Genomic DNA, 22,635 nt, shown 5'->3' on the forward strand with positions numbered 1-22,635 from the left:
GGCCAGGGTGTGGAGAAAAGGGAACCCCTGTACACTGTTGGTGGGAATGTAAATTGGTGCAGCCACTATGGAAAACAGCATGGAGGTTCCTCAGAAAATTAAAAATAGAACTACCCTATGATCCAGCAATCCCACTTCTGGGTATTTATCCAAAGCAAATGAAAACACTAACTCAAAAAGATATCTGCACCCCCATGTTCATTGCAGCGTTATTTACAATAGCCAAGACATGGGAACAACCTAAGTGTTTATCAATGGATGAATGGATAACAAAAATGTGGTATATATATGCACACAATGGAGTATTATTTGTCCATAAAAAAAGAAGGAAATCCTGCCATTTGCAACATGGATGGACCTCAAGGGCATTATGCTAAGTGAAGTCAGACAGAGAAAGACAAATACTATATGATCTCACTTACATGTGGAATGAGAGAACAGAGGCAGGGGTAGAGGAAGGGTGAAAGGGGTGAAGGTGTTTAAAAGGTACAAACTTCCAGTTATAAAATAAATAAATCCTGGGCGCCTGGGTGGCTCAGTTGGTTAAGCGACTGCTTTCAGCTCAGGTCATGATCCTGGAGTCCCAGGATCGAGTCTCACATGGGGCTCCCTGCTCAACGAGGGGTCTGCTTCTCCCTCTGACCCTCTTCCCTCTTGTGCTCTGTCTCTCATTCTCTCTCTCTCAAATAAATAAATAAATAAATCTTTTAAAAATAAATAAATAAATAAGTCCTGGGGATATAAGGTATAGCATAATGACTATAGTTAACAATGGTACATTTGGAAATTACTAAGAGGGTAGATTTTAGGGGCACCTGGCTGGCTCAATCGGAAGAGCATGCAACTATTGATCTTGGGGTCGTGAGCTCGAGGCCCACATGGGGCATAAAGATAACTTACATAAATAATAAACTTCTAAAAATATATTTTTAAAAAGCTCTCGGGGCGCCTGGGTGGCTCAGTAGGTTAGGCATCCGTCTTTGGCTCAGGTCATAGTCCCGGGGTCCCGGGATCGAGGCCTGCGTCCAGTTTCCTGCTCAGCGGGGAGTCTGTTTTTCCTTCTCTCTCCCCTAGTTCCTTTTCTCTCTCTCTCTCTCTCTCACTCACTCTCTCTCAAATAAATAATCTCTTCAAAAAGTTTTTAAAAATTAAAAAATTTAAAAAGTCCTCATCACAAGAAAAAAATTGTAAGTATGTGTGGTGATGTTAATTAGACTTATTTTGGTGATCACTTTGCAATATATATAAATATTGAATCATTATGTTGTACCCCTGAAATTTATATAATGTTTGCTGCTAAATAAATCTAAATTTTAAAAAGTAAAAAGTAAAAAAGCAAATGAGAAAAAAAATGCCGAGACCCTCCGCGGTAAGGGAGGCAGGGCTGCAGGACCTGGGTCCCAAGCCCGGTTCTGAGCTTTGACGATTTGTGTGAGGCCTGAGCACCAGCCCAGAACTTGCCAGGCCTCTGCTTCCACGTCCAGACAGTAAGGGATTCCACCAGTGCTCTCAAATGGATTCCCTAGATCTGCAGTTGCAGGCACCAGCCATGCCTCTGAGCTGTACTGTTAAGGGACAAATTGAGTCAAAAGAGCTTTCTCCCTCTCTGGTCATTACTTGGCAGGGGTACTTTAAAAGCTTGTCTGATCCTTCTGCCCATTCTCCTATCAGGCATTTCATTCAATGGACATAAAAATGAGGGCACCCCAGGGCAAAGTCTGAACCACTGAAATGCCCACCCCCCAGGCCCATTATCACTGTTGAACCTGGGTGATGGATTTATGGAGGTTCTTTATGCTATTCTGTCTACTTTCATATAGGTTTGCTATCTTCCATACTAAAAAAAAAAGTTAAAATAATGATAAACTCACCTCATTCCACCCTTTCATGTGCTAGATACTCACTTTCTGGATGGATCTCATGAACCCCCCCACATACACAAAAAAAGTTATTGAATCTTTAAAAAAAAAAAAAAATCTGGAAATTGTAAGGATGCACTGCTTTTTCACCTTGCACACTAGAGAACAGAGGTGTGAAGAAAGGCACAGTGGGGTGTTCGGGGGCAGCCATGAAGCTTTGAGCCCCCCTCCTCCCATGGGCTCCATCACTTTGTAATGGTGTCAGCTAGGATACTACCGTCCCCAGATCCTTGCCTGCTCCAGTGTACTGTTGCCAGGCCTAAGGAAGACCATCTGTGCCTCCAAAGCACTCGGTCCCCCTGTAACAGTTAAAGCATCCTTACATTTGTTGTTGCAGGTGCAGGGCTACAGAGACGGTGGCTCTCAAGCTTTAGAAGGCAGAAGAATCAGACTGCACAGCCTCACCACTGAGATTCTGGTTCAGTGGGTCTCAGGGAAAGCCCAGCGGCCTACCTTTCCATCAGTCACTCAGGTGCACCTCATGTAGCTAGTCCACACCTTGAGAAGCCCAAAGGAACGGTTTGGAACAAGCCGCAGCGACAGCAGAGGGAGGCAAACCGCTCCAGACTCTACTTGGGAAGAAAATCCATCTAGCCACAGATTCAAAAACTTCCAAGGTTGGGGATGGGGTGGCAGTTTCTTTCCACTGCCAGATGGGACTGGGAATACAGGAAGGAGGGAAGCAGGTACAGGGAAAACTCTACTGTCACAGCCTTTTCCAGCTAATACCCTGTCCTTCATGTACATGCTCATACCGTATTTCTATTTTCAATATTTTACCCAGAACTCACATGTCCTGCCCTTCCCAGGGCCTATCGCTAAATCTCCCTATATTTCCAGGGGGAAATTTTTAGAATGTGGATTGGATCAAGCCACTTCCTAACTTGAAACCTCTACAACTGCTCACTGTTCTTAGGGAAAAGTACACATCTCTAAAATTCCCATCAAGGCCTGTGTGTTCTGGTCCCTCTGACCTCTCTTACCATATTATTTTCCCTCCTTCTCTGGAGCGCCAGCCCCAACAGCCTTTGCTGGTTCCTCCAATATGCCACAGGACCTTTGCATGTGCCATTCCTCTGCCTGGGATAAAATGTCACCTCTTCAAGGAAACTTTCCCTCAACACACTAGACCAGACTGGTATTTCCTGCTATACTCTCTTACACTCTCCAGGCCTTTCCAACATAACACAGATCCAACTTTTATTTATATACCTATATGATTAGTGTCTGTCTCCCCAGCTGGACTATAAGCTCTATAAAGATAGGGCCCAAATCAGTTTTGCTTGCCATTGTAAACCCAGGGCCATAATAACTGGTACATTATATTTGTTCTACTACTATAAGATAAATGCCAAGTGCACTGTGGTCTGGAGAGACTTGTGAATGAAAAAGAGAAACAAGACACAAGCTGGAGAAATTCATGATGTACATGACAGGCCAGAGTGAGATGGTACACTTTCTCCTGGATGTGGGCAACTGAGAATCTTCTCCATTATCACAAGAACAGTGGTCACCGGACACCACAAGATCTCAGGTTTAAAAAAAAAAAAAAAAAGCATCTGTCCAGGACTGTCCCCAGAGGGCAATGAGAATGTAACTTATCCCTCAGGGAATATGGGAGCTGGAAAAGAGGCCAGAGAAGACTGAGGACCAACCTCCTCAGTGCCCTTCCTGTCGTCTCTCTGGACACGTAACTTTGTCCCTCAGTAGCGGGACTCAGAGAGAGCAGGGAGGAGAAGGTCACAGACAGAACCGATCTTCCTCCCTCCTATCTGGAGCCACCAAAACAGGCGAGCTCAAGTTATCTTCGTGCACACTTCTTTTCCCCAGAGAGGAGTGGGGGGTAGGGCGGGCGGGAAGATCTAGAACAGTCAATTCAGAAAACAGGCTGGTTTTTCTTCTGGGTCATCAGACACATGCCCATTCAAGGGAGGCAAAACGAGCTGAAGTTTAGGTTCTCTGACTAGGCTACCGAATCCCATCAATTACACCACGTGGAAAAAACTTTGGACAGTTAAAAATAACATAGGGGTCTGGTGTTTGGAAGATCTGGGGAGTGTGGAATGCCAGCTTGTCAAGTACAGAGCACCGCCAACCAGAAGCGTGTGCTAGGAACACGTTTACACACGCCCGCGGGGACAGGAGGGCCACCGACGAGCAGGGAGCCCACCCCCGCACGAGAGCACAGACCAACTCTCAACCGCCACCCACTCCGGTCTGAAGGACTTTCAAGCCCTCTTCTAGCTGTGGAAAGGGCAGGCTCATCCGGGAAGGAAGCACTTTCCTCCCCCTCGGAGGAGGCAGCGGTGGGTGGAAGCACGAGCCAGGAGTTCAATCACGTCCAAGTCCGTTCACTTCCGCGTGTTGTGCTTCTGCATCTGTGACATTCGCGTTCTTTCTCAGAAGGACCCACTATCGGCACCAATTATGTGGCAGGCAATAATCGAAACCTGGACAAAACATCCCGCAGATAAATCTTTCCCAAAGTCTCCTCGCACATTTCTTAGAAGAGTAAAAAAATAAATAATAATAATGCCATAGAGTTCTAGAACTTTCTTCTAAGGAAATCAGAGGCTCTCTTAGTTATGATCTCATTTTCCTTAAGACGACAATGTGGGGGGAAAATCAGCTAGTCCATCTTTCCATCTTATGGATAGAAAAACAGGGTCCCTGTGAACATCTAGTAAGAGGGTAATATGGGCCAACTCTTCTAAGCACTTAACATATATTAACTTCTTCAATTCTTCCAACAACCCTCGGAAGGCAGACACTATCATTACTACTTTACACATGAGACAACTGAGACACAGAGGGGTTAGGAATCCTGCCCACCGTCAGGGACCTTGGATTTGAACCCAGACTCTTAGAGCTCTAAAGCCTGCATCTGAGCTCCAGGCCATATAGCCCCTGCCTGCCACACTGCTACTCCCTGGGACAGAGTGTTGGAGCTTCCAGAGCCCAAGACTCTAACGTGATGCCCAGCCTCCCCCTGAAAGCTAGCTCCCTGGGCCCCGGGCCTTCCTGCAGGAGGGGGTGGGCAACACGTAGGTGGGCCACCTGAATGGGTCACGGGGGTGCCCACGTGCCTGGGCGGCTGTGAGGAAGCACTACCTGCAGGATAAACCAGCTCAGTCCTCCCAGAAGGAAACATCATCCTAGAGAATGGCAGTCCCCCTCCCCGCCGATTTGAACCATGAAACTAATCCTCGGGGCACCAGGCTTTGATTGAGCTACGAGGGTCAGCATTTATGCTTTCCTCCCTTGACCAGATTTGTATATTTTATTTTACCATTTATGGGTTATTGCTGTTGTTTTGAAAGAAAAGGCATGGTGGCTGAAGGATGAGAAAAGGGGAAAAACTTTTAGATCTACTGCTTCACCCTACAATCCTGCCCTACTAGGCAAATCTGCCCATGCATGGGCCAGGGCTGTCCTATACCTGACGGGATGGGGGGCTCACACCAGTGCAGGCCCCTCAGCGTGTCCCCTACACCCCACCCCTCTGGGAGGAGCCCTGAAAAGGACCCAGAACATATTACCAAGAAAACCAAGAACGAGGATTCCATTCAACCTTAGTGAGGGAGCCTTTGAAGGTAGGCAATCCCCCCTGTTGGGGGACACAGGATGACAGCCCAGCTTCCCCCTGAAGCCTCTCTTGGCCTCTGAGGTGTTCAAGTATGCCCAGGAATTGGCTGCCAAACTGGGACTCCACTCAGAACAACCTGGCGCCAGGCTCTTTCCCATTTTTACCTTCTGTTCATGAACCACCTTTCCACTCCCATCCGGCCAAACAGATCCATTTGCTCCCCTCCACACTCCTTCCCACCTGGCCTTTCCTCCCCCAGAAAGGAAGGGGATTCTCGAAGGAATTACTCAAATGCTTCCCAAATCTCTGTTCACTTCCCTTTCTGCCTTTCCCCATCCTCACCCTCCGCTGTTCCTCTGAGCCTGACCAGATCCCATTGTCCTCCCAAACTCAGCTCAAAGCCACCTCCTCCCTGAAACCTTCTCTGACACCCCAACCACAGGACACGCTTTCTCTTTTCCGATTTCACAGACCCCTCAGGGGCTGGCCCGCTCATTTACTGCAGTGTAACCCCACACACCGTGTTTCTTCTCACCTGGTTTGCTGTGTGCAAGCTTTGACCTTTTCCTCCTTCCCTCTCCCCACTCCCACATGCACGAGATTGAGTGTGCCCTCCTGGGGACAAAGCAAATACTCTTTCCTTCTTTTTGTGCCCCTTCTGTGCTTTTTGATCAAGGGGCGATGCACAAGGAAAAGGAGACAGATGTCAACAGGGCAAGGACAAAGGGGACAAGGGGTCAGAAGGAAACCGAGGCTGGAGATACAAACCTTGATATTAGGCATTAAGTGGATTATTCCTCTATCTAGGGCTCAGAGAACGCTGGGGAGACTTAGGTCTGAGTCAAGAAATGAAATAAGAAGCAGAAAGCAAAAGAAAAATAAAAGGGTAACCAGTGGGCTTTTCTTTCCTGGGAATTTCAAAAGCTACAATACAGCCTGAAGGAAAGATGCCAGGAAGTGGCCCAAGGCTGCCTAATATGGGTCTTGGAGAAAGGTGGGGACGTTTCAGAACTTTTATATTGTCCAGAGTAGTTCATCTGGGTCGAAAAGGAGACAGGAGCTCCAGGCAACACGGGGCAATAATAAAGACTGTTCCATCAATCAGAGCATCTTTTGTTCTGTATTTCTCAGGAAACTGATCCCATTCCAGGCAGGTAATGGGTGAGAACAAATGATGGCCAGAAGAGGGACCCATACCATTGGGTCCTCTCAGTTTGGCAGGTCATCTAATAATAAAACAAGAATCCTACTGCTCAAAGGATAGCCAGGGCGAGCTTGGTCTCAGAAGGTTCAGCCTCACGAACCAGTCAGGCTCCATCCCTCCTCTAATGCTGACTGGGATCTCCAGCCCCTGCGATGGCAAACAATGCCCCCTGGTGTGCTCTGGGCCAGGGAACTATGGGAACTTTCCCGAATTTCACAGAACTCTATAGATTAGCGTTCATCTCAGCCACCCTGTGCATAACTGACCTAAAATTGAATGATCCAAACCTGTTTCCCATCCCCCAGAGATGTGTGTAATTAGATAAAATGAGGACAGAATATGTATAAGTATCTGTTATACTGGGATGGCTGCCCAGAAAGGAAATGAGCACCAGGAACCGGACAGCCCTGTGTGAGCCCTCTGCACTGAAGGGCTACACACTGGGACTGAGGCACAGTCACTTTGAGAGAAAGTGCTAGTGCAGTATGACCTTTCTGAGTTGACAAACACTTTCGTACAGTTCTGCTCCTGCAACCTGTGTTTGGTGCACCATCAGCATTTTCTCTGGCTTTCTGCACTGAACGATGTCTAGCGGACCAGAATCCTGAATTAAAACTTGACTCAAGTAGCCCATCACCACCCCTGGTCTTCACCTTACTCCTGACCCAGAACCAGGTCTTTCCTGGGTGGTACCTTCTCCCAAACAGCCCCACCGCGCAATGATTTGGAGCATGGAAAAGCAGTAAGAGGACATACAAAAGTTACAGTGATATTTTTCTCTCTCTCGATATGAAAAATGAAAGCCCCCACATGATCTCCAGGTCATCATATTTTGTTTCACTGTCAAGCGAATTTATCTGCATTTGAACGTAGTTGGGACAATGAGTCATAGGGAAAGTTATATGCATATAGGTGTTGGTACTATGAAAGTACACAAAAGGCATCGTTTCAAAGAATATATATATCTGAAACCAGTGACTGGGCCATCGTTATCTCCAAAAGTCAATAGGACAGGTCCCAGCATTGGGGTAAACCATTATCGTATTCTCATCTTCTGGTCTCCTCCCTCTTAAAAACTCATAAAAGTCCTCAGGCATAAATAAGGCTACAGGAAATCCCATACATACATAGTGGAGCACATTGTAGACGCTCAAGAAAAATGTGGCTGATTTATCAGTGGCTGTTCACAGAGTTTGGTTACTTACTTCATCCCTGAAGGAGAGCAAAGTGAGAAGACTTGTCTTGGCTTCCCAAGACCAAAGCTAGTCTTAGCTCCACAAAATGAACTGGTGAAGAAACAAAGGGCTAGAACCAATGACTCCAACATTCATCATAGCCAAACATGCCACATGCAAGCAAGGTCAAGCTGGTGCCTGTTTCTCAACTCCTGAGATTGAAGAATTTGGAGAAAGGAATTCTGCTGCCTTTTCCAAACTCCTGCAGTCAAGAGAGAGAACGGGAAACATGTCAACCCTAAAGGGCTGGAAGCAAATTAGGTAGAAAGAGCAGTATGTCTGCTTGCAGACTGCATTTGCTCAGATATTCCACATGTAGTTATTCAATGCCTGCTATGCTAGATCCTGGGAGTAGACAGGCACAAGTAACCTGCCTTCCAGGGCCTTATTCCAACTAACCAGAGTTAAGTAGTTCAGTGGCCAAGAATGAAGAGTATGCTTGGGACAATAGGGCTGAGGCAGGTGTGGCCGATTCTACCTGAGGGTCCACAAGGACTTCACTGGAGAAAGGGGGGCCTCCGAAGTGCCTAGAAGTTAAGCAGGTAGGTGCTCATCGAGGGTGCCTGGGGCAGGGTGGGGCTGGAGGAGCCACAGAGGTTTGGTAGGACTACAGCGGAGGATGGGGGGCACGGTCCCTCTGAGCAGGGATATAGAAGCATTAATGTTTTAGGATCAAAAGTTCACCCACACCCCACATTCTGAGGTCCTTAACCTGGAGCCTGTGGACCTCTAGGGCATGCACGGATGGGCTCTTCAAGGTCCGTGGACCCCATATGCAGATGCTCACATCTATATGCCTTTTTTCTGGGAAGACAATCCACCACTTTCACAGGATTCTCAAAAGGGTCTACAGTTGCCAAGAAAAGGTGAGGAAGAAATATTCCATAGGATATTGAGTAGCCTGAACACCACAGCATGGAGAGGAAGCCATGGTTTTCTGTCTCTGCATCCCACATAGAGTTTGGTCTCTAACATGTCCTAGGTTTTCAGAAGGAGCAGAGCTAAAAGAATGAGGGCAAGGAGATGAGAAGAAATCACCATTCTCATCACCAACACAAACATCCGTGTGTACTGACTGTGTGCCAGGCACTGGGCTAGATTTTAAAAACCAATACCTCTTTCCGTAAAGACACGTGGAAATACATCTTCCCGGCCTCCCACTCCCAGAGCTAGGATTGCAAAGCCAGGTCCCTAAATGTGAATACGAGTCACCCAGGGCAATTCACCGCAATCCCCAGATCAGGCTCAAACTTTAGTTGGCAGTTGCCTAGCAACAGGTAACCCCGAAGACACAACACCAAACCGAGATACCAAAAAGGCATTTTGCGGATAAGCTGGTGCTGAAAAGAGCCCCCACTCCAAGTCTGTCTGCCAGGTCCCTCTGGGATGCTAGGGAAAGGTGTTGACTTTGCAGCCAAAAGGAGGCTGGAGGGCAGAGCTGGGAAGGTGTGGGAGTGATGGTGTGTTCCCCCCAATCCACCTGCCCGCACATTGGGAAATAGGCACAGGAACACGGAACTGAGGGTTGAGGGAGAAGGCAGCCTGAGTAGAGAAGGCAACTGGAGCCTCTGCACGTGCTCTTCCAGACCAGACCACACATACTCTTCCCAGCCGTATCTAAAGCCACATTAAGTGGCAAAGATCTGACTTGCCCCTCCATCCAGCACTCCCCTAAAGGCATCACCAGACCTCCACCTGCAGCTAACTGGGGACCCAGGAAGCAGCTTTTATCCAACTCGGGGTCGGGGGGGGGGGGGGGGGGGGGCGGGCAGGCCGCTTCCTCCCTTCCAGGGGCAGCAAGCCTGAAAGAGGCAAAGAGATCTTACTTTCTTAAATTCTGATTTATTTATTTTTTTTTTTATGGAAAGCTCAGAAATTCCTGCAGCTGAGTCAGATGAGCCTGGGATTCTGAAGACAAAGGCTCTCACCCAAACCATCACAGAGGCCAAGAAAACTTGGGTAGACAGGGCCTTCTTAGAACCCGTCCATCTCTTCTCCAGGAAGGTCTTGGGGGCTGTGGGAAGGGGCAAAGAAATTACATCGCTCTAGAAGCGGTTCAGGAAGAACAAATGCAGAAGTCAGACAACAAATAAGGCGGTATAAATCCCGATAAAATATTAAAATCATTAAAGGGCTGCTGCTCCCTGAAGATTGGGAAAAATGAAGAGAGTTAATTAAAAGCAATCTCCAGCACTGCTGAGCCAGCCGGCCCTGATAAATCAACAGCTGGGGCTGCTGTGGAGGGCAGTCAAGGGGCTGGGTGGGCGCGTTACCGGCCGGGGAGGGGGGCTGCTGCAGAAACAGCAGTGACGTCAAATTGAACCCAGCAACTTACAAGTTTCGTGTCTATTAAATATTTTATGGCCACTGAATAAAGTTGTGCTCCGATGGGGAAAAAACGATCAGCGAACAAAGAGGGAAGACGATAATAGATGAAGAGGTACTGTTTGTTTGATTCAAAACATACTCGGAACTGCGATGTCAAGTATCTCTGATCTTGCCCCAAATGCAGAGACTTTCGCTTTTTTTTTTTTTTTTTCTCTCTCTCTCTACCTGATCTGCACAGATAGCTGCATCTTCTCCGGTCTCTCTACAAAACCCTGGGTGACACATTTGTCTAGGGCGGCTGAGGGAGGTAGTGCGAAGTCAGGGAAAGGAACAGAGAGAGGGCAGATAGGAAAGACCTTAAAAATTCTCATCGCTGACTTTTAGCACCAAAAAACAAACAAACAAACAAAAACAGACAAAACAGACTTTTAGCACAAAACAAAAACGTCAGCAAAAATGGTGGGAACTTTTTTTTCTTGCTTGCTTTCTCTCTTTTCTCCTCCCCTTTCTTTCTCTATATCCTCCCTTCCCCCTTTTTTTCTGCAGTCCGATAAAGTTTTTGTTTTTCATTTTAAACAAAAAACAGTTCAGAATTTTCGGGCTCAATCTAAGTAAAAAACAAGCGATTTTCAAAGTGTTACAAGAACAGCCCTTCTCTATTCTAGGGGAACCCTCCGGCTCTTCCTTGATGGAAATATAATCAAGAGAAATGATTGGGGGAAAGTGTTTTTTCTCCTCCATAGAATTGGGATTGGAAGGGGAGTGTGTGCATGGGGAAACATAAGGAATTATGCATTTGGATATGCATTTTAATTAGGTGGACAGAAGCAGCCGCCTGTTAATTTTTCTTGCTTGTTTCCACTTAGCATTCATCACAGGCAGAACCACCATAGAGCTCTCCCACGATAATAGATGGTTCTGCATTGGCTAAGTCCTCAGGGAAAATAATTAGCAGGAGAGAATATATTCTCTCCACTCCCACTACCCCATCCACCCTGCCCTCCCCCATCCCCAGCAACACATTTCATTTCCCCTCCCCACCCCCCAACCCACAGTGGTTTCCCTAGGAGAAGCCTAGCGGAGCAGTCAGCCTCCTGGCTTACAAGCACTTACTTTGCCCTGCCAAAGAACCAGTGTCTGGAAGGAGAAACAGACAGCCTGGAGGACTTCCTTGGAGGCGAAGGTCCTAGATGCAGGGAGGGAGGCTACTCTGCTGCTGAGTTCTGAGTTCTGAGTTCTGAGGGGCAGGCTGGCCATCGGTGTTGGCCAGGACAGGATGAAGAAAGCCCCAAAGAGCATGAGACAGTTCTCCCTGAGACCAACTGGCAGCAAACAAAGACATGTAAAGAGTTGTTAGTTGAGGATAATGGGGGCCCAGATGACATTTTTTACTCAATTTGCTTTCACAAAGTAAAAGAATGTTGTGGTGTTGCAGCAAGCTTGAATGTGAAGGCTGGCGATCAAGATGGAACTCTCTAGAATTTTGACCCCCGCCACAATGCGCTCCATAGGCTACTTTTATATAAAGAATCAATTCAGGCAGCTGATCTCCTGTGTCAATAGCACACCCTCCTCATTGACCAGCAGACTGAAGCTCCAGCCCCACCTCCACCGCTTCTCTCTTCCTCTCTTCCTTAAAGTCGTCTTGATAGGAGTCAGGGACTGCCAGATGACTGAAGCCCAAGTTCCAGGAAAGCTCTCCCTTCTGCCCTCCGAGCTTCTGTTTCCTCTGATTTTGCGGCTGACTCAGTTCAGAGCTGACAATGGGAAATGAAACGAGGGCTTCCCCTGAGCTCATATTCTCACCTATTTCAAACCCAGACAATGGGGAAAATCCCAATGAGATCTTAAGGCTATTTACACACAGCTGGATGAGTGAGGCTTTGCATTTCCTGAGAAACAATGATTAGGCTTGATGTGTAAGGCCATACTCATTTCATTTATTTGAGTTTTAATGTATTAAAACAATGTTTAACATATGAGGTATGGTTGACTCTGAGAAGGCCTCAGTCAGCTACCTGAAACTGTGCCGTTCTCCTAGTAACACCTCCCATGTACACTTTACACCTTTGGAAATGTTTTCACATCCATTATTTCATTCAGACACCTTGGGGGCCAAGCAGGGCTGGGTGTGGGGGGAAGGGAGGAGAAAGGAGACCTCCCAAGCTCTTCTCACTGAGGAAGCCGATAGATCTGATTTACTAACTCTTGCCTTTTAAAGCTGTCCCATCCTCCCCGTGCTCCCTCACCCCCTGTTGCCAAATGAAACTTCCACCCTGCCCAGGAAACAAACAAAACCTTCACTCCAAGACTCACCAGGTAACTACTGCTACAGCTCCTGGAGCCTCCCCAAACCCAAACCCTGACACCCCACATGCCCTCCAGAGGGGGTGGAGCCAAGGGGAAGGCAATCTGCCTGGCTGGGGATTAAAAAAGAGAGTCTTTGGGTTCTCAAAGGATTTACCCCTCAACAAATAATGGTATTCCTATAGGGGAGAGGGGAGAAGGAGGTTGCATTTTATGATACTATTAGTATTTTCCCCTAAGTTTATAAGGTGGGGGTTGCCTCTACTATTTAGAAATGTAGTCCCTGAATTTTAAAGAGTCTAAAAATTAAGGGCTCTAGGCATATACCCAAGAGAATTGAAAGCAGGCCCTCAGCTACCTATACACCCATCTTCATAACAGCATTACTCACAATAGCTAAGAGATGGAAGTAAGCCAAGTGTCCCTCATCAGGTGAGTAGATTAACAAAATGTGGTATGTACGTACAATGGAACACTATTCAGCCGTTAAAAGGAAGGAAATTCTTGGGGCACCTGGGTGGCACAGTTGGTTAAGCATCTCAGTTTCAGCTCAGGTCCTGATCTCAGGGTTGTGAGATGGAGCCCCACTTCAGGCTCCCTGCTAAGTGCAGAGTCTGCTTAAGTTTCTCTCTCCCTCTCCCTCTGCCCCTCCCCCCTTTCACACTCGCATGTGCTCTCTATCGCTCTCTCTAAAATAAATAAATAAATCTTTTAAAAAAGGAAGGAAATTGTGGCACATGCTACAACATAGATGAACCTTGAGGACATGATGGTAAGTGAAATAAACCATCACAGAAGGACAAATATTGTGATTCCACTTACATGTGGTGCTTAGAAGAGGCAATTCATAAAGACAGAAAGCAGAATGGCTGTTACCAGGGACTGGGGGGTGGGGGAGGTGGGGAGTTATTGTTTAACAGGTACAGAGTTTCTGCTTGGGCTGATAGAAAAATTCTGGAGAGGGATTCTATCAGTGGTTGCACAACATTATGAATGTACTTAATGCCACTGAATTGTACACTTTAGAATGACTACAATGGCCCATTTACACGTTACAAATGTTAAATATACACGTTATGTATATTTTACCACAATGAGAAAAAAATTAAGGGGCTGACTCTGTCTGCTGCAGGTCAGGGTAACCATTTTGATTTCTCTTTTATTTTGCCTGAGAATCACAATTTGGGCTTCTATGAATTCTCTGATGGATTTTGCAACCCCCTCTTCCTCTTTTAGGCTTTTAGAAAATTACCAAGGGAGTTTTCAACCAAAGGAAAGCCTGATAATAACACCCCCAGAGGAATCTGGGATATTCTGGAAGCATGTCACTAGAGGAGAAGGAGGAGAGGCAGTGAATTCCAGTTTAGATAACTGCTAATACCTACCAGGATACAGCCCACCTCTGTATGGCTGCTAGTCACCTCTATTCCCTCAGTAGTGTTACACAGGGTCCACTAGAGGAAGCACAGTGAGACATCAGTACAGGTCCACCTGCTTCAGCTCACTAAACAGACAGGTATCTGCAGCTGCCCAAATGGAAGTGAAGTAAGCACTTTTATTTCCATGTTAATGGGATGGGTGCTATAGGGAAGGAGGGGGGTAGGTCCAGGGAGATTTTGGATAAATGAAATCCAAAGGAGAAAAATCTTTTGCTTGCTTCCCCCCTCCCTCCACACATTTAAAGAAAAGAAGAGGGGGAGGGAGACAGGTGTTCTCAGTAATTCCAGTCTTTTCCACAAAGAAAAACTTTATCAGAGTGCTAATAAACAGCAAAATAGGCCAGATAGTCTTCCCACTTCTCTTTCTTCTCTCTATCCTCTGGTTGGGGTGCTAATGAGAAGAAAAGTGTTCACAAAGGAGAATCAGGAGGAAAGCCCATGTTCTAAATGGCCCACCACCTGGTCCTCAGCCTTAGGCCCTGAGAAGGGAAAGGAGTGCCATCCCAGTTAGAACCCCAACTGGTAGCATGACGGGGCAGGACTGGACCCGAGCAGATGAAACTAACAAAGAGTCCCCCAGTCTTAACAAATCCCCTTTAGAAACACTTTAAAAATAAGAAAGAATTTGAACTTTGGCCCCTAACGGCTCCCCCCACCCCATCCTAATCGACCATAGTAAGAGCCACCAAGCTTTTGAACGGAAAGGAATTTGGGCAATCGAGGTGCATCACCCTCATCTTAAAGATAAGGGATTTGCAGCTCAGAGAAGCTCTGTGTCCAAGATTCAGTAGTGGGTTGGTGGCACAACTGGGAGCAGGTGCTCAAGGCTCTGGATTTCTCTCTCAGAGCTTTTTCTCCTCTATAACTCTGAAGTCATCCCAGCTACCAAGACTAGCAAGTGGTGAGAAATGAACATGGAAGAGGGACACAGTTCGAGATAGGGCCACAATGATGGCAGGTGGAAGGTTGGAGATGCGAAAACTTCTGGTGGAGCTTCCTGTGGCAATTCATACACAGCAGGTTTTCAAAGTGAATAACGACAAAAACATGCTCATTTCACAGCAACCTGAGATGACCACAGTCTCTGGATTCAGCGGGGGAGGAGAGGGGGCAAAAGGGGGATTAGACATGTGTCATCATTGTTTCCCAGACTCCTATCCAAGACCAGGATGGCGGAGGACTCACTGTGGGCTATTTGAACCCCATTATTAGGCACTCTGAGTCTAATACCCCCTCCCCTCCCTGCTTCCAAACATAGCCCCTAACTCTTAACCTTCTCAAGGCTTCTCTCTTCCCTTCCCATCCCCCACACCACTACTATTCACAAACACAACCTAGAAATTCCCAACACCGCCTGCTCCTCTTTTCCCACCCACCCCCACCCAACACCTCTAACCACTGCTTTTAAAACTGATGCAAATCACAGGCTTCAAAAACCTTCCTTGGGTGACAGTTTTACGATGCTAAGCTCCATTCATCCATATGGTCTGACAGACTGTGAAACACTAGTAACCGGACCAATAAGAAAAACAAATTAGAAAAACACCACAACACCTCATCTCGTCCTAGTCACTCACACAACTAAAGAAAACTTTGGAACTTGCAATAGATCATAATATCAGGCTCTCTCCCTGTTAAACAATAATCTTTTCAAAGTTCCGGACCGCACAGAGGTTTTATCCACTCACCTACTCCCTTCCCGCCACCCCACCTCACCCCACCCCACCCCCAGACCACGCTTTATCTTTCTTTGTTAAATAGCTACATATTTAAAGACTATTTCGAGCTAGGATCATGCTTACATAGGCCCCTGCTGGAAAAACGGTGCCAGAACCCAAGTAGAAGCGAAAACTATTTCAGTGGTTGGGGCATTTCTTTGGCCAGGGGCTTGCCACATTTGGCTACATTTCTGTCTTCCACTGACTTTCAGAACACTCAAAAACCACAAAAGTTACTTTGCAGAGGCTGGGATAATAAACAGACCTGGATTCTGTGCCTTTTTATGACCCAGCCCCCACTGCCACTACTATCAGCGGAGGCTGCACTTTGCCTCAGTTTCCTTTCTGTTTCTGGTGCAAAACAAAGCCTGCTGACCATAGCATTTTATTTTTTGCATTGATCTGAGCAGATGGCTCTGAAGCCGCTTTAGACACTATGGTCTTTCTCAGATGTATCCAAATTCCAGCTACCTGCATGATTGCATAAACACAGAGGAAGATGAGAAGTCTCCAATTAAGTGGCCTCTGAATGCCAGCCCACCTTAGGGATCTCGGCAGCTCCCATTCTCCTGGCCGTCTCTGGATGTCTCCCAGGTGGTCTGCAAGACAGGCTATTTTCAGAGGTTTACCCTGTGACAATACCTCTACTTGGGTTCTAGCAGAAATTAATATCCTTCATGGGTGTATCGTCAAAACCAGACATTCTTCCTGCTGAAAAATAATGTGTGCTAATGAAGTTTGGGGAATTCAGGGTTTTTTTTTTTTTTTTTTTTTTTGAGTGGCAACCAGAAGCAGATGGAGAAGGTGGCTCTTAGGCATCTGTTGGCTTAAAATATCTGAGGGTCCTTTTTCATAAGGGGCTAAAATAATGTCCATAAAAGGCTACAAGTTCACAAAGTCCCAACCTCCATATTCCCCACTTAGTACCTACCCACGTTCCCCCACTCCCCGACCGAAAGAGCTAAGAGGAGATTAGAACCAGGAATGTGGCCCCCCCACACACACCCCTTCTTCTCTGATATCTAAACTGAGTGCCACAGCAAGAGTGAGGTCTGGCTTGTAAGTGGCCACAATTGCACAACTTTCACAGGCACCAAAACCACTTTAGATTATAATACAGTGTATCCAGATCATAGGATGTATAAAGAGATGAAGATTTGAAGTCCATCTACAAACATGACCTGCTGTTTGACCTTGGCTAAGTAAGTGTGTATTTACTTCTCCCAGAATTGTTCCTTAATAACAAAACAGAGATACAGACACATACCTCCAAGCCAGGGAAACTCCTTACCAAAGAAAGTTTCAATACAGTAATGTATTTGTATGTTCACAGTTAGAAGCATGACAAAATAGTGTGCTGGTCTCATTCTTTTTAAACAAATAGTTACTTGGGAAAAGCCCTGTTGGTTTATATAGAATAATTAAATAATAATAAGTTATTCTTTTCTAAGCAGGCAGTTATAATAATAGATACATATGTGCATAATCAAGTCTGGCAGAAGGTGGCAGACATTCCCAGTTAAGTGCATACAAACCAGGGTTTTGATAACTTAATAAAAGAGTAAGTTGTTTAAAGTGTTGATAGCAGATTTGGGGGAAGGTGGTTTACTTGAACTAGAATATTGAGTAAGATTAGAATTTATATTAAAAGCATCATGTTTCCTACGTATGCAGAAATCAACCAGAATATGTTATGTGACTTACTTCTACATAGACCTTTACCAAACCCATATCTATGTTACCTGCATGGGTTTTACCTCACTACATAGCCCTTCTTTTGCTTGTCCATGTAAGAAATGAGGGTTACTCACACATCTAAGCTCAGACAATGTAGCTGCTAAATTAAATAATGTGTAATACCCATTTACACATCATACAAGTCTATCAATGCTTTTAAATTCTATTTGTCCAGATGTGACTGCTTGGTTGTGGGGCCACCCGCCGTGTCCTCTTTGTGATCTGATCAGTCCAGGCGGCTCCTGTTTCTGCCTCTAACACCCTGTTGGGCAGTAATAAGATGTTAAAGGCGCCAACAGAGAGAAGCCAGGCTGTCAGCTTCAGAGAGAAAGGGGGTGAAGGGTACAAGGAGGAGGAATAAGAAAGGAGTTGAGGGGAGATCAAAGACAGGCAGGAAGAAAGCCAAACTGCTAAGAGAGGAGATGTGGTTCCAGGAGCTTGGGACCCTAAGGAAGACACCAAAGCAATGAGATTCAAATTGTACTATCCAGTCACCCGAGCTACTGAATTATTAAATGTCCCACATGGAAAAGCCAGTATAATGAAAAATAGTTCATACTCAGGGTAGGCAGAGCCCCACGGAGGTGTTGCATGAAACCTGAGCTTGTTTCTCCCCAGCATATTAACCTACCACCACTTTATTCCCCAATCCTAGAGGAAACCTTTGTGTGACTGGTTTCTGTAGGGGGCGTCCGTGTTGTTGGCTTTTTTTTTTTAGGAAAGGGAGAGACTGACTCGGGCGCACACAGAGAAAATGCTAATGTCGTTCAGCTCCGTTTCATTGTCAGGAGGGACACAAGAGGATAAAAACCTAGCTCTCCAAACCATTCTCCCTGCTCCCCTCCTCCCAACACCACCATCCAACCCTTTAGCTGGATGTGTCTCTGCGCTTTGTTCTAATTTATCCCATGCATAATTTATTTACGTGTGTATTGTTTCCCGATCAGCAACTTTTAAAAAACAAATGAAATGTGTAAGATGTTTTATTAAACAAGTTGTTTTCAAAAATAAAGGCAGATGGTGTAGGTCTCCCAATAATAACGCCTGTGCTGCTGCATTAGGAGTTTAAAAACCGTCCGGAGCGCAGGAGGCTCGGCTAGTTGGGGAGAGGGGGTGGGTATTGTTTACACCCCCTTACCTCCAGGGAAAGGGTTTGGGATGCAAAAAGGAGGGGCTAATTAAAAATGACCACTCAACTCCCATCTAGAAAAAGCAGGCAAGGGTGTTGTGTATATGCTAGCGCGTGCGTGTGCGTGCGTACGTGTGCGTGTGTGTGTGTGGTGACACAGAATTACAAAACATCTCATTGCAACTGTCTCTAATTATACAAAGTACAAGTATAATAATTCAGAACTAATTCCACTAAACCAGCCCTATGCTCTGTCCCTTCCTCCACCTCTAACCCCACCCCACTCAGACACCCTCGCCAAACACGCACCCTTCTGCAGTTCAAAAAACAAACAAACAAAAAACTGGAGCGAGCTGGGAAACCCTGGAGCGTAGAGATACTGCGCCTGCCCGCGCGTGAGCGGGCTCCAGGGTAACGATGGTACCGCTTTCCCAGTAGGAAACAAACCTGGCGCACATATGAAATAGATTTCTCTAACTTGAGTTTACCAGGTGGCAGCGGCCCGCCTATGTGATTTCGGCTGGAAATGGGGAAACTGCAAATCAGCTGTAGGTTCAGTAGAAACTCAGCATCAGCGGTGTGGCTGCGCGAGCGACTGGGAGCGAGGATGCGGCGAAGTTACGCCCATTTATTCTGCCATAAAACATTTTCTTTCTTGGGTGAAACGCTGTGGCGTTCAAGTGCAGTGTATCCGAGCCTGCGAGCGAGAACTAAAGCCGGGAGCTGCTCTGTGATGAACATCAGCTTCCAGGATCCTCTTAACGGCAGCTTTAATATATATGTACATGTAAAACTCCGATACCGGGGATATTACTACCTTTTTCCCTATTACTGATGGGAGATAAACTGGTGCAAACACGTCCGATTACCCTCGCGCGTTCCTTCGCGCTAGGAACGGCCCCCCTGCCGCCCCCCCTCCCCCGCCCCCGGTGCGAACCTGGTTTTCAACTCCAGGAGGACCCCGGGGTGCCAACGCGGTGTGCTGAGTTGAAAGAACCTGCACGGGCATCGGCCACACACCCGGGAGAATTCTGCATGAAACGCCCCCCACCCGCACCTCCCCCTCCCTTCGCCCTCGGCTTCCAGCCCAGCTGGGAAGTCCTGGTCCCAGAGGCGCGGACCCCGACCCACGTCGCGCGGCGATCGGGAGGGGAGCTCTCCTCTGCCAACATCATTGCCAATAGCACCCCTTGTAGAGCGACGCTAGTTTTCCGAAGCTCCGCGATCACGATCGGACTTGGCGGCTTAACAGTTCCACCGAATGGAAGGAAGGAAGGAAGGAAGCCAGGATGAAAAGGAGGAGGAAGGAAGGCAGGCAGGAATTGGCTGTCGGACCCGGGGACTGGTCCCCGCATGTCCTCGCCCAGTCCGCCCCCCTGCGTCCGGGATCTGGGCGTCCGCTCAAAGTCTCCCGGCGGCGGCCAGAGGCACCTGCCCCTCGCTCTGGCCGGGAGCAGAAGCTGCCCGCTCAGGCGGGGAGCCCCAAGCTGCCTCTCCGCCCGCCTCGGCTTTTCACCCAGAGAAGGCGAGAACACCATTCATAAGACCAGCAGCTTCCCTGCGTCCAAATCAACCCCAAGTTAACCCGAGTCGTTAATATACTACAGCCAGTTCGCCCACAAACACACACAGACACACCGGTGACCGCCCGAAGCGCCGTCATGCTCGGGGGGGCTGCCCCGGCAGGAAAGCCCCGGGCAACCACCTGGGCCGCAGGGCTCCCGGGACCTACTGCTCCCCCTGCGGTCCTCCCAACTCCGGAAGGTTTGCACAAACTCCCCGCAAGCGATCGGAAGGCGTAAAGCGCCCTGCAAACTCCGGAGCTGCCACGGTCCGCTCGCCCCGGCGGACCCAGCAGCCGGACAGGGGCTGCGGACTCAGGAGGCGCGGGGCTCAGCCAAGTGCACCCAGGCGGCCCCTGCCCGGCGCTCGCCCCCAGCTCCACCGCCCCCCCGCGCCGCGCTCGCCGCCCCGCGAGGCCGGGCACTCGGGGGACCGTGCTGTCCCCGAGCTGCCCACGACCCCCCTGTAGAGCGCTCGAGCGCCTGGTTCCCCTGCCGAAAACCCCTCTCGGTGCGTCCTCCAATTAAGCAGAACACAAATGTAACAATTTTCTTCTTGTTAATTGCATCTCTTGACATTTCTGCGCGTTGGGGGGAAAAAAAAGAAGATGAAGAAGTAAGAGCTGAAAGAAAAGAGAAGCCCCGCCGCGGCTGCAGGCGCCTGAAAGCGCAGTGCATTGGCAGCGCTCGGCACGCGGAAGGCGCCTTTTTTTTCATATTGAAACCAGGCGGAATATGTACATTTTTTAGTCTTACTTACGCTTTCAGGGGGTTGTGAATGACAGTCGCCATTTTGCTACAATGTAACAGAATATTGTCTGTCTCAGAGTTCTAAAGGTTCGCTCAGGGGAAGCGGCGAGCCAATCAGAGCACGGGATACCGGCCCGCTGGCCAATTGGCGCTGCTGGTCGCCAGATGGGCGGGGCCTGCACGGTGGTAGTTATTAGGGGAGCTGTCAAAGCCCAGAGGTCACTCCCTTTTGTAGAGCCCGAGAGCAAGCAGGTCTTAAAGGGGCAGTACCGCGCGAGCAGCTCCTTTTCGGATTTGGAAAAGTGGAGACGCACGGGAGAGTATTCTAGTTTGGTTTGAGCCCCTACTTTCTGAATAATTGCAGAGAGTTTGCGCTCCTGGACAGAAATATTTAAGTATTGCCAACAAACCACTGAACCCCATTCATTAGCTTTTGGCTTTGCTGTTACGTTTTTAATCCCCCAAAGGGCAAATCCCCTTGTTCCCGTGCAAAAGTTGGAAGGCTGCCGTTTCGTCTAACAAATTACTACACGTGCCCAGCCGTTTGCTAATGCTCTGGGTCCTAAGGCTTTTTAACATTCTCATTCCCGTAGTGTTTTCTTTATCTCAGCCACCTTCTCTCTCTCTCTCTCTCTCTCTCTCTCTCTCTCTCTCTCTCTCTGTTCTTGGAACTGCTGCCGCCGTTCCTGGCGACTCCAGGACAGCAACTCCCCTCCCCCTGGAATGTCTCAATGTCAGGCTCGCTCCCTCTTGCAGCCAGGGCTTTCGTTACGTAATGCGCGGTGGTCACTCGGCGCGGTTCCCCACTACCACCACTTCTCATCTACACACACCGCAGAAACTTCTGAAACGATCAGATTCCGGCCGGCTGGGGAGCCAAGTGGGACCTGGCGCTCTGACCTTTAGGCTTAGGGACAGACGAGGTTTAAGGAAACTTTTGGAAACGCTTTCTGCTACTAGGAAAGAGTAACTAGACAGAAGGTGTTGCCAGAGTCTCTTTCGGGGAGTAGCACACGCGATTCTGGCGTCACTTTTCACTACTTAGATACAAGGTGGAAAAATTTGCTAGGGAATAATCCGGTATGACCCGAGTCTGTGTCTGCTCCAAGTCAGCGTGAACTCCTCACTAGCGAACCCCTGACAAAATTGGGAGACTTCTGTGAAGCCAGGCTTCCACTGAGCAGCCGGGAAGCTCCCGAGCTTCCCGGTGGATGAAATCTCACTACATCATGAATAGGGGCCTCGTTAGCATACAGAAATCTGGCTAACATCCCAAAGTTGTTTAATCAGGTCAAATAGCTAAAATAGCGGAGGAGGGGTGAAAGGGGGAGAGGAGATGCCAAATTGCCAGTTCTTCAGAGCTGTGCCCTCTCACTTCCTTTCTCAGGGCTCCTCAAGGCAATGAATTAAATAATAATAATAATAATAATAATAATAATAATAATAATAATAATAATAAAATAAAGCTCCAGGACTTTCAGAGTTCAATTCTATACACTATTCAAGTTACAGAAAACAGCACAAGGCTGAATGGGTATGTGTGTAAGACTTGAAATTTTTAACTCCTTTCTGCCTAGTAATAGCATAGGCGAGTCCTATAGATTGCTTTGTAACTCCTTTGCACAGCATCTTGGCATTTGAAAATAAGTTATCCATTTTTCTAAAATTAAAGTTTTAAAAATCCCTTTCTTACTTATTTGTCAAGGGAATGGTTCAGAAGC

The 22,635-nt window shown here is 47.5% G+C and overlaps 1 protein-coding gene across 5 annotated transcripts in view; it reads right to left on the minus strand.

Moving 5' to 3' along the window:
* DPF3 (double PHD fingers 3) overlaps positions 1-21,035 on the minus strand; it is a 254,185-nt gene extending 233,150 nt beyond the window's left edge. For all 5 annotated transcript variants that reach the window (XM_045901124.3, XM_064571288.1, XM_064571290.1 and 2 more), the window contains exon 1: positions 20,925-21,035. In XM_045901124.3, the coding sequence (XP_045757080.1) occupies positions 20,925-20,956 (32 nt within the window). In that variant the 5' untranslated portion in view covers positions 20,957-21,035. The remainder of the gene's footprint in view (positions 1-20,924) is intronic.
* Between the last annotated feature and the right edge of the window lie 1,600 nt (positions 21,036-22,635).

This window comes from Mirounga angustirostris, unplaced genomic scaffold (assembly GCF_029215605.1).
Source record: "Mirounga angustirostris isolate CCGP_5_RB_7025 unplaced genomic scaffold, mMirAng1.0.hap1 SCAF_9, whole genome shotgun sequence".
Classification (NCBI taxonomy): domain Eukaryota; kingdom Metazoa; phylum Chordata; class Mammalia; order Carnivora; family Phocidae; genus Mirounga; species Mirounga angustirostris.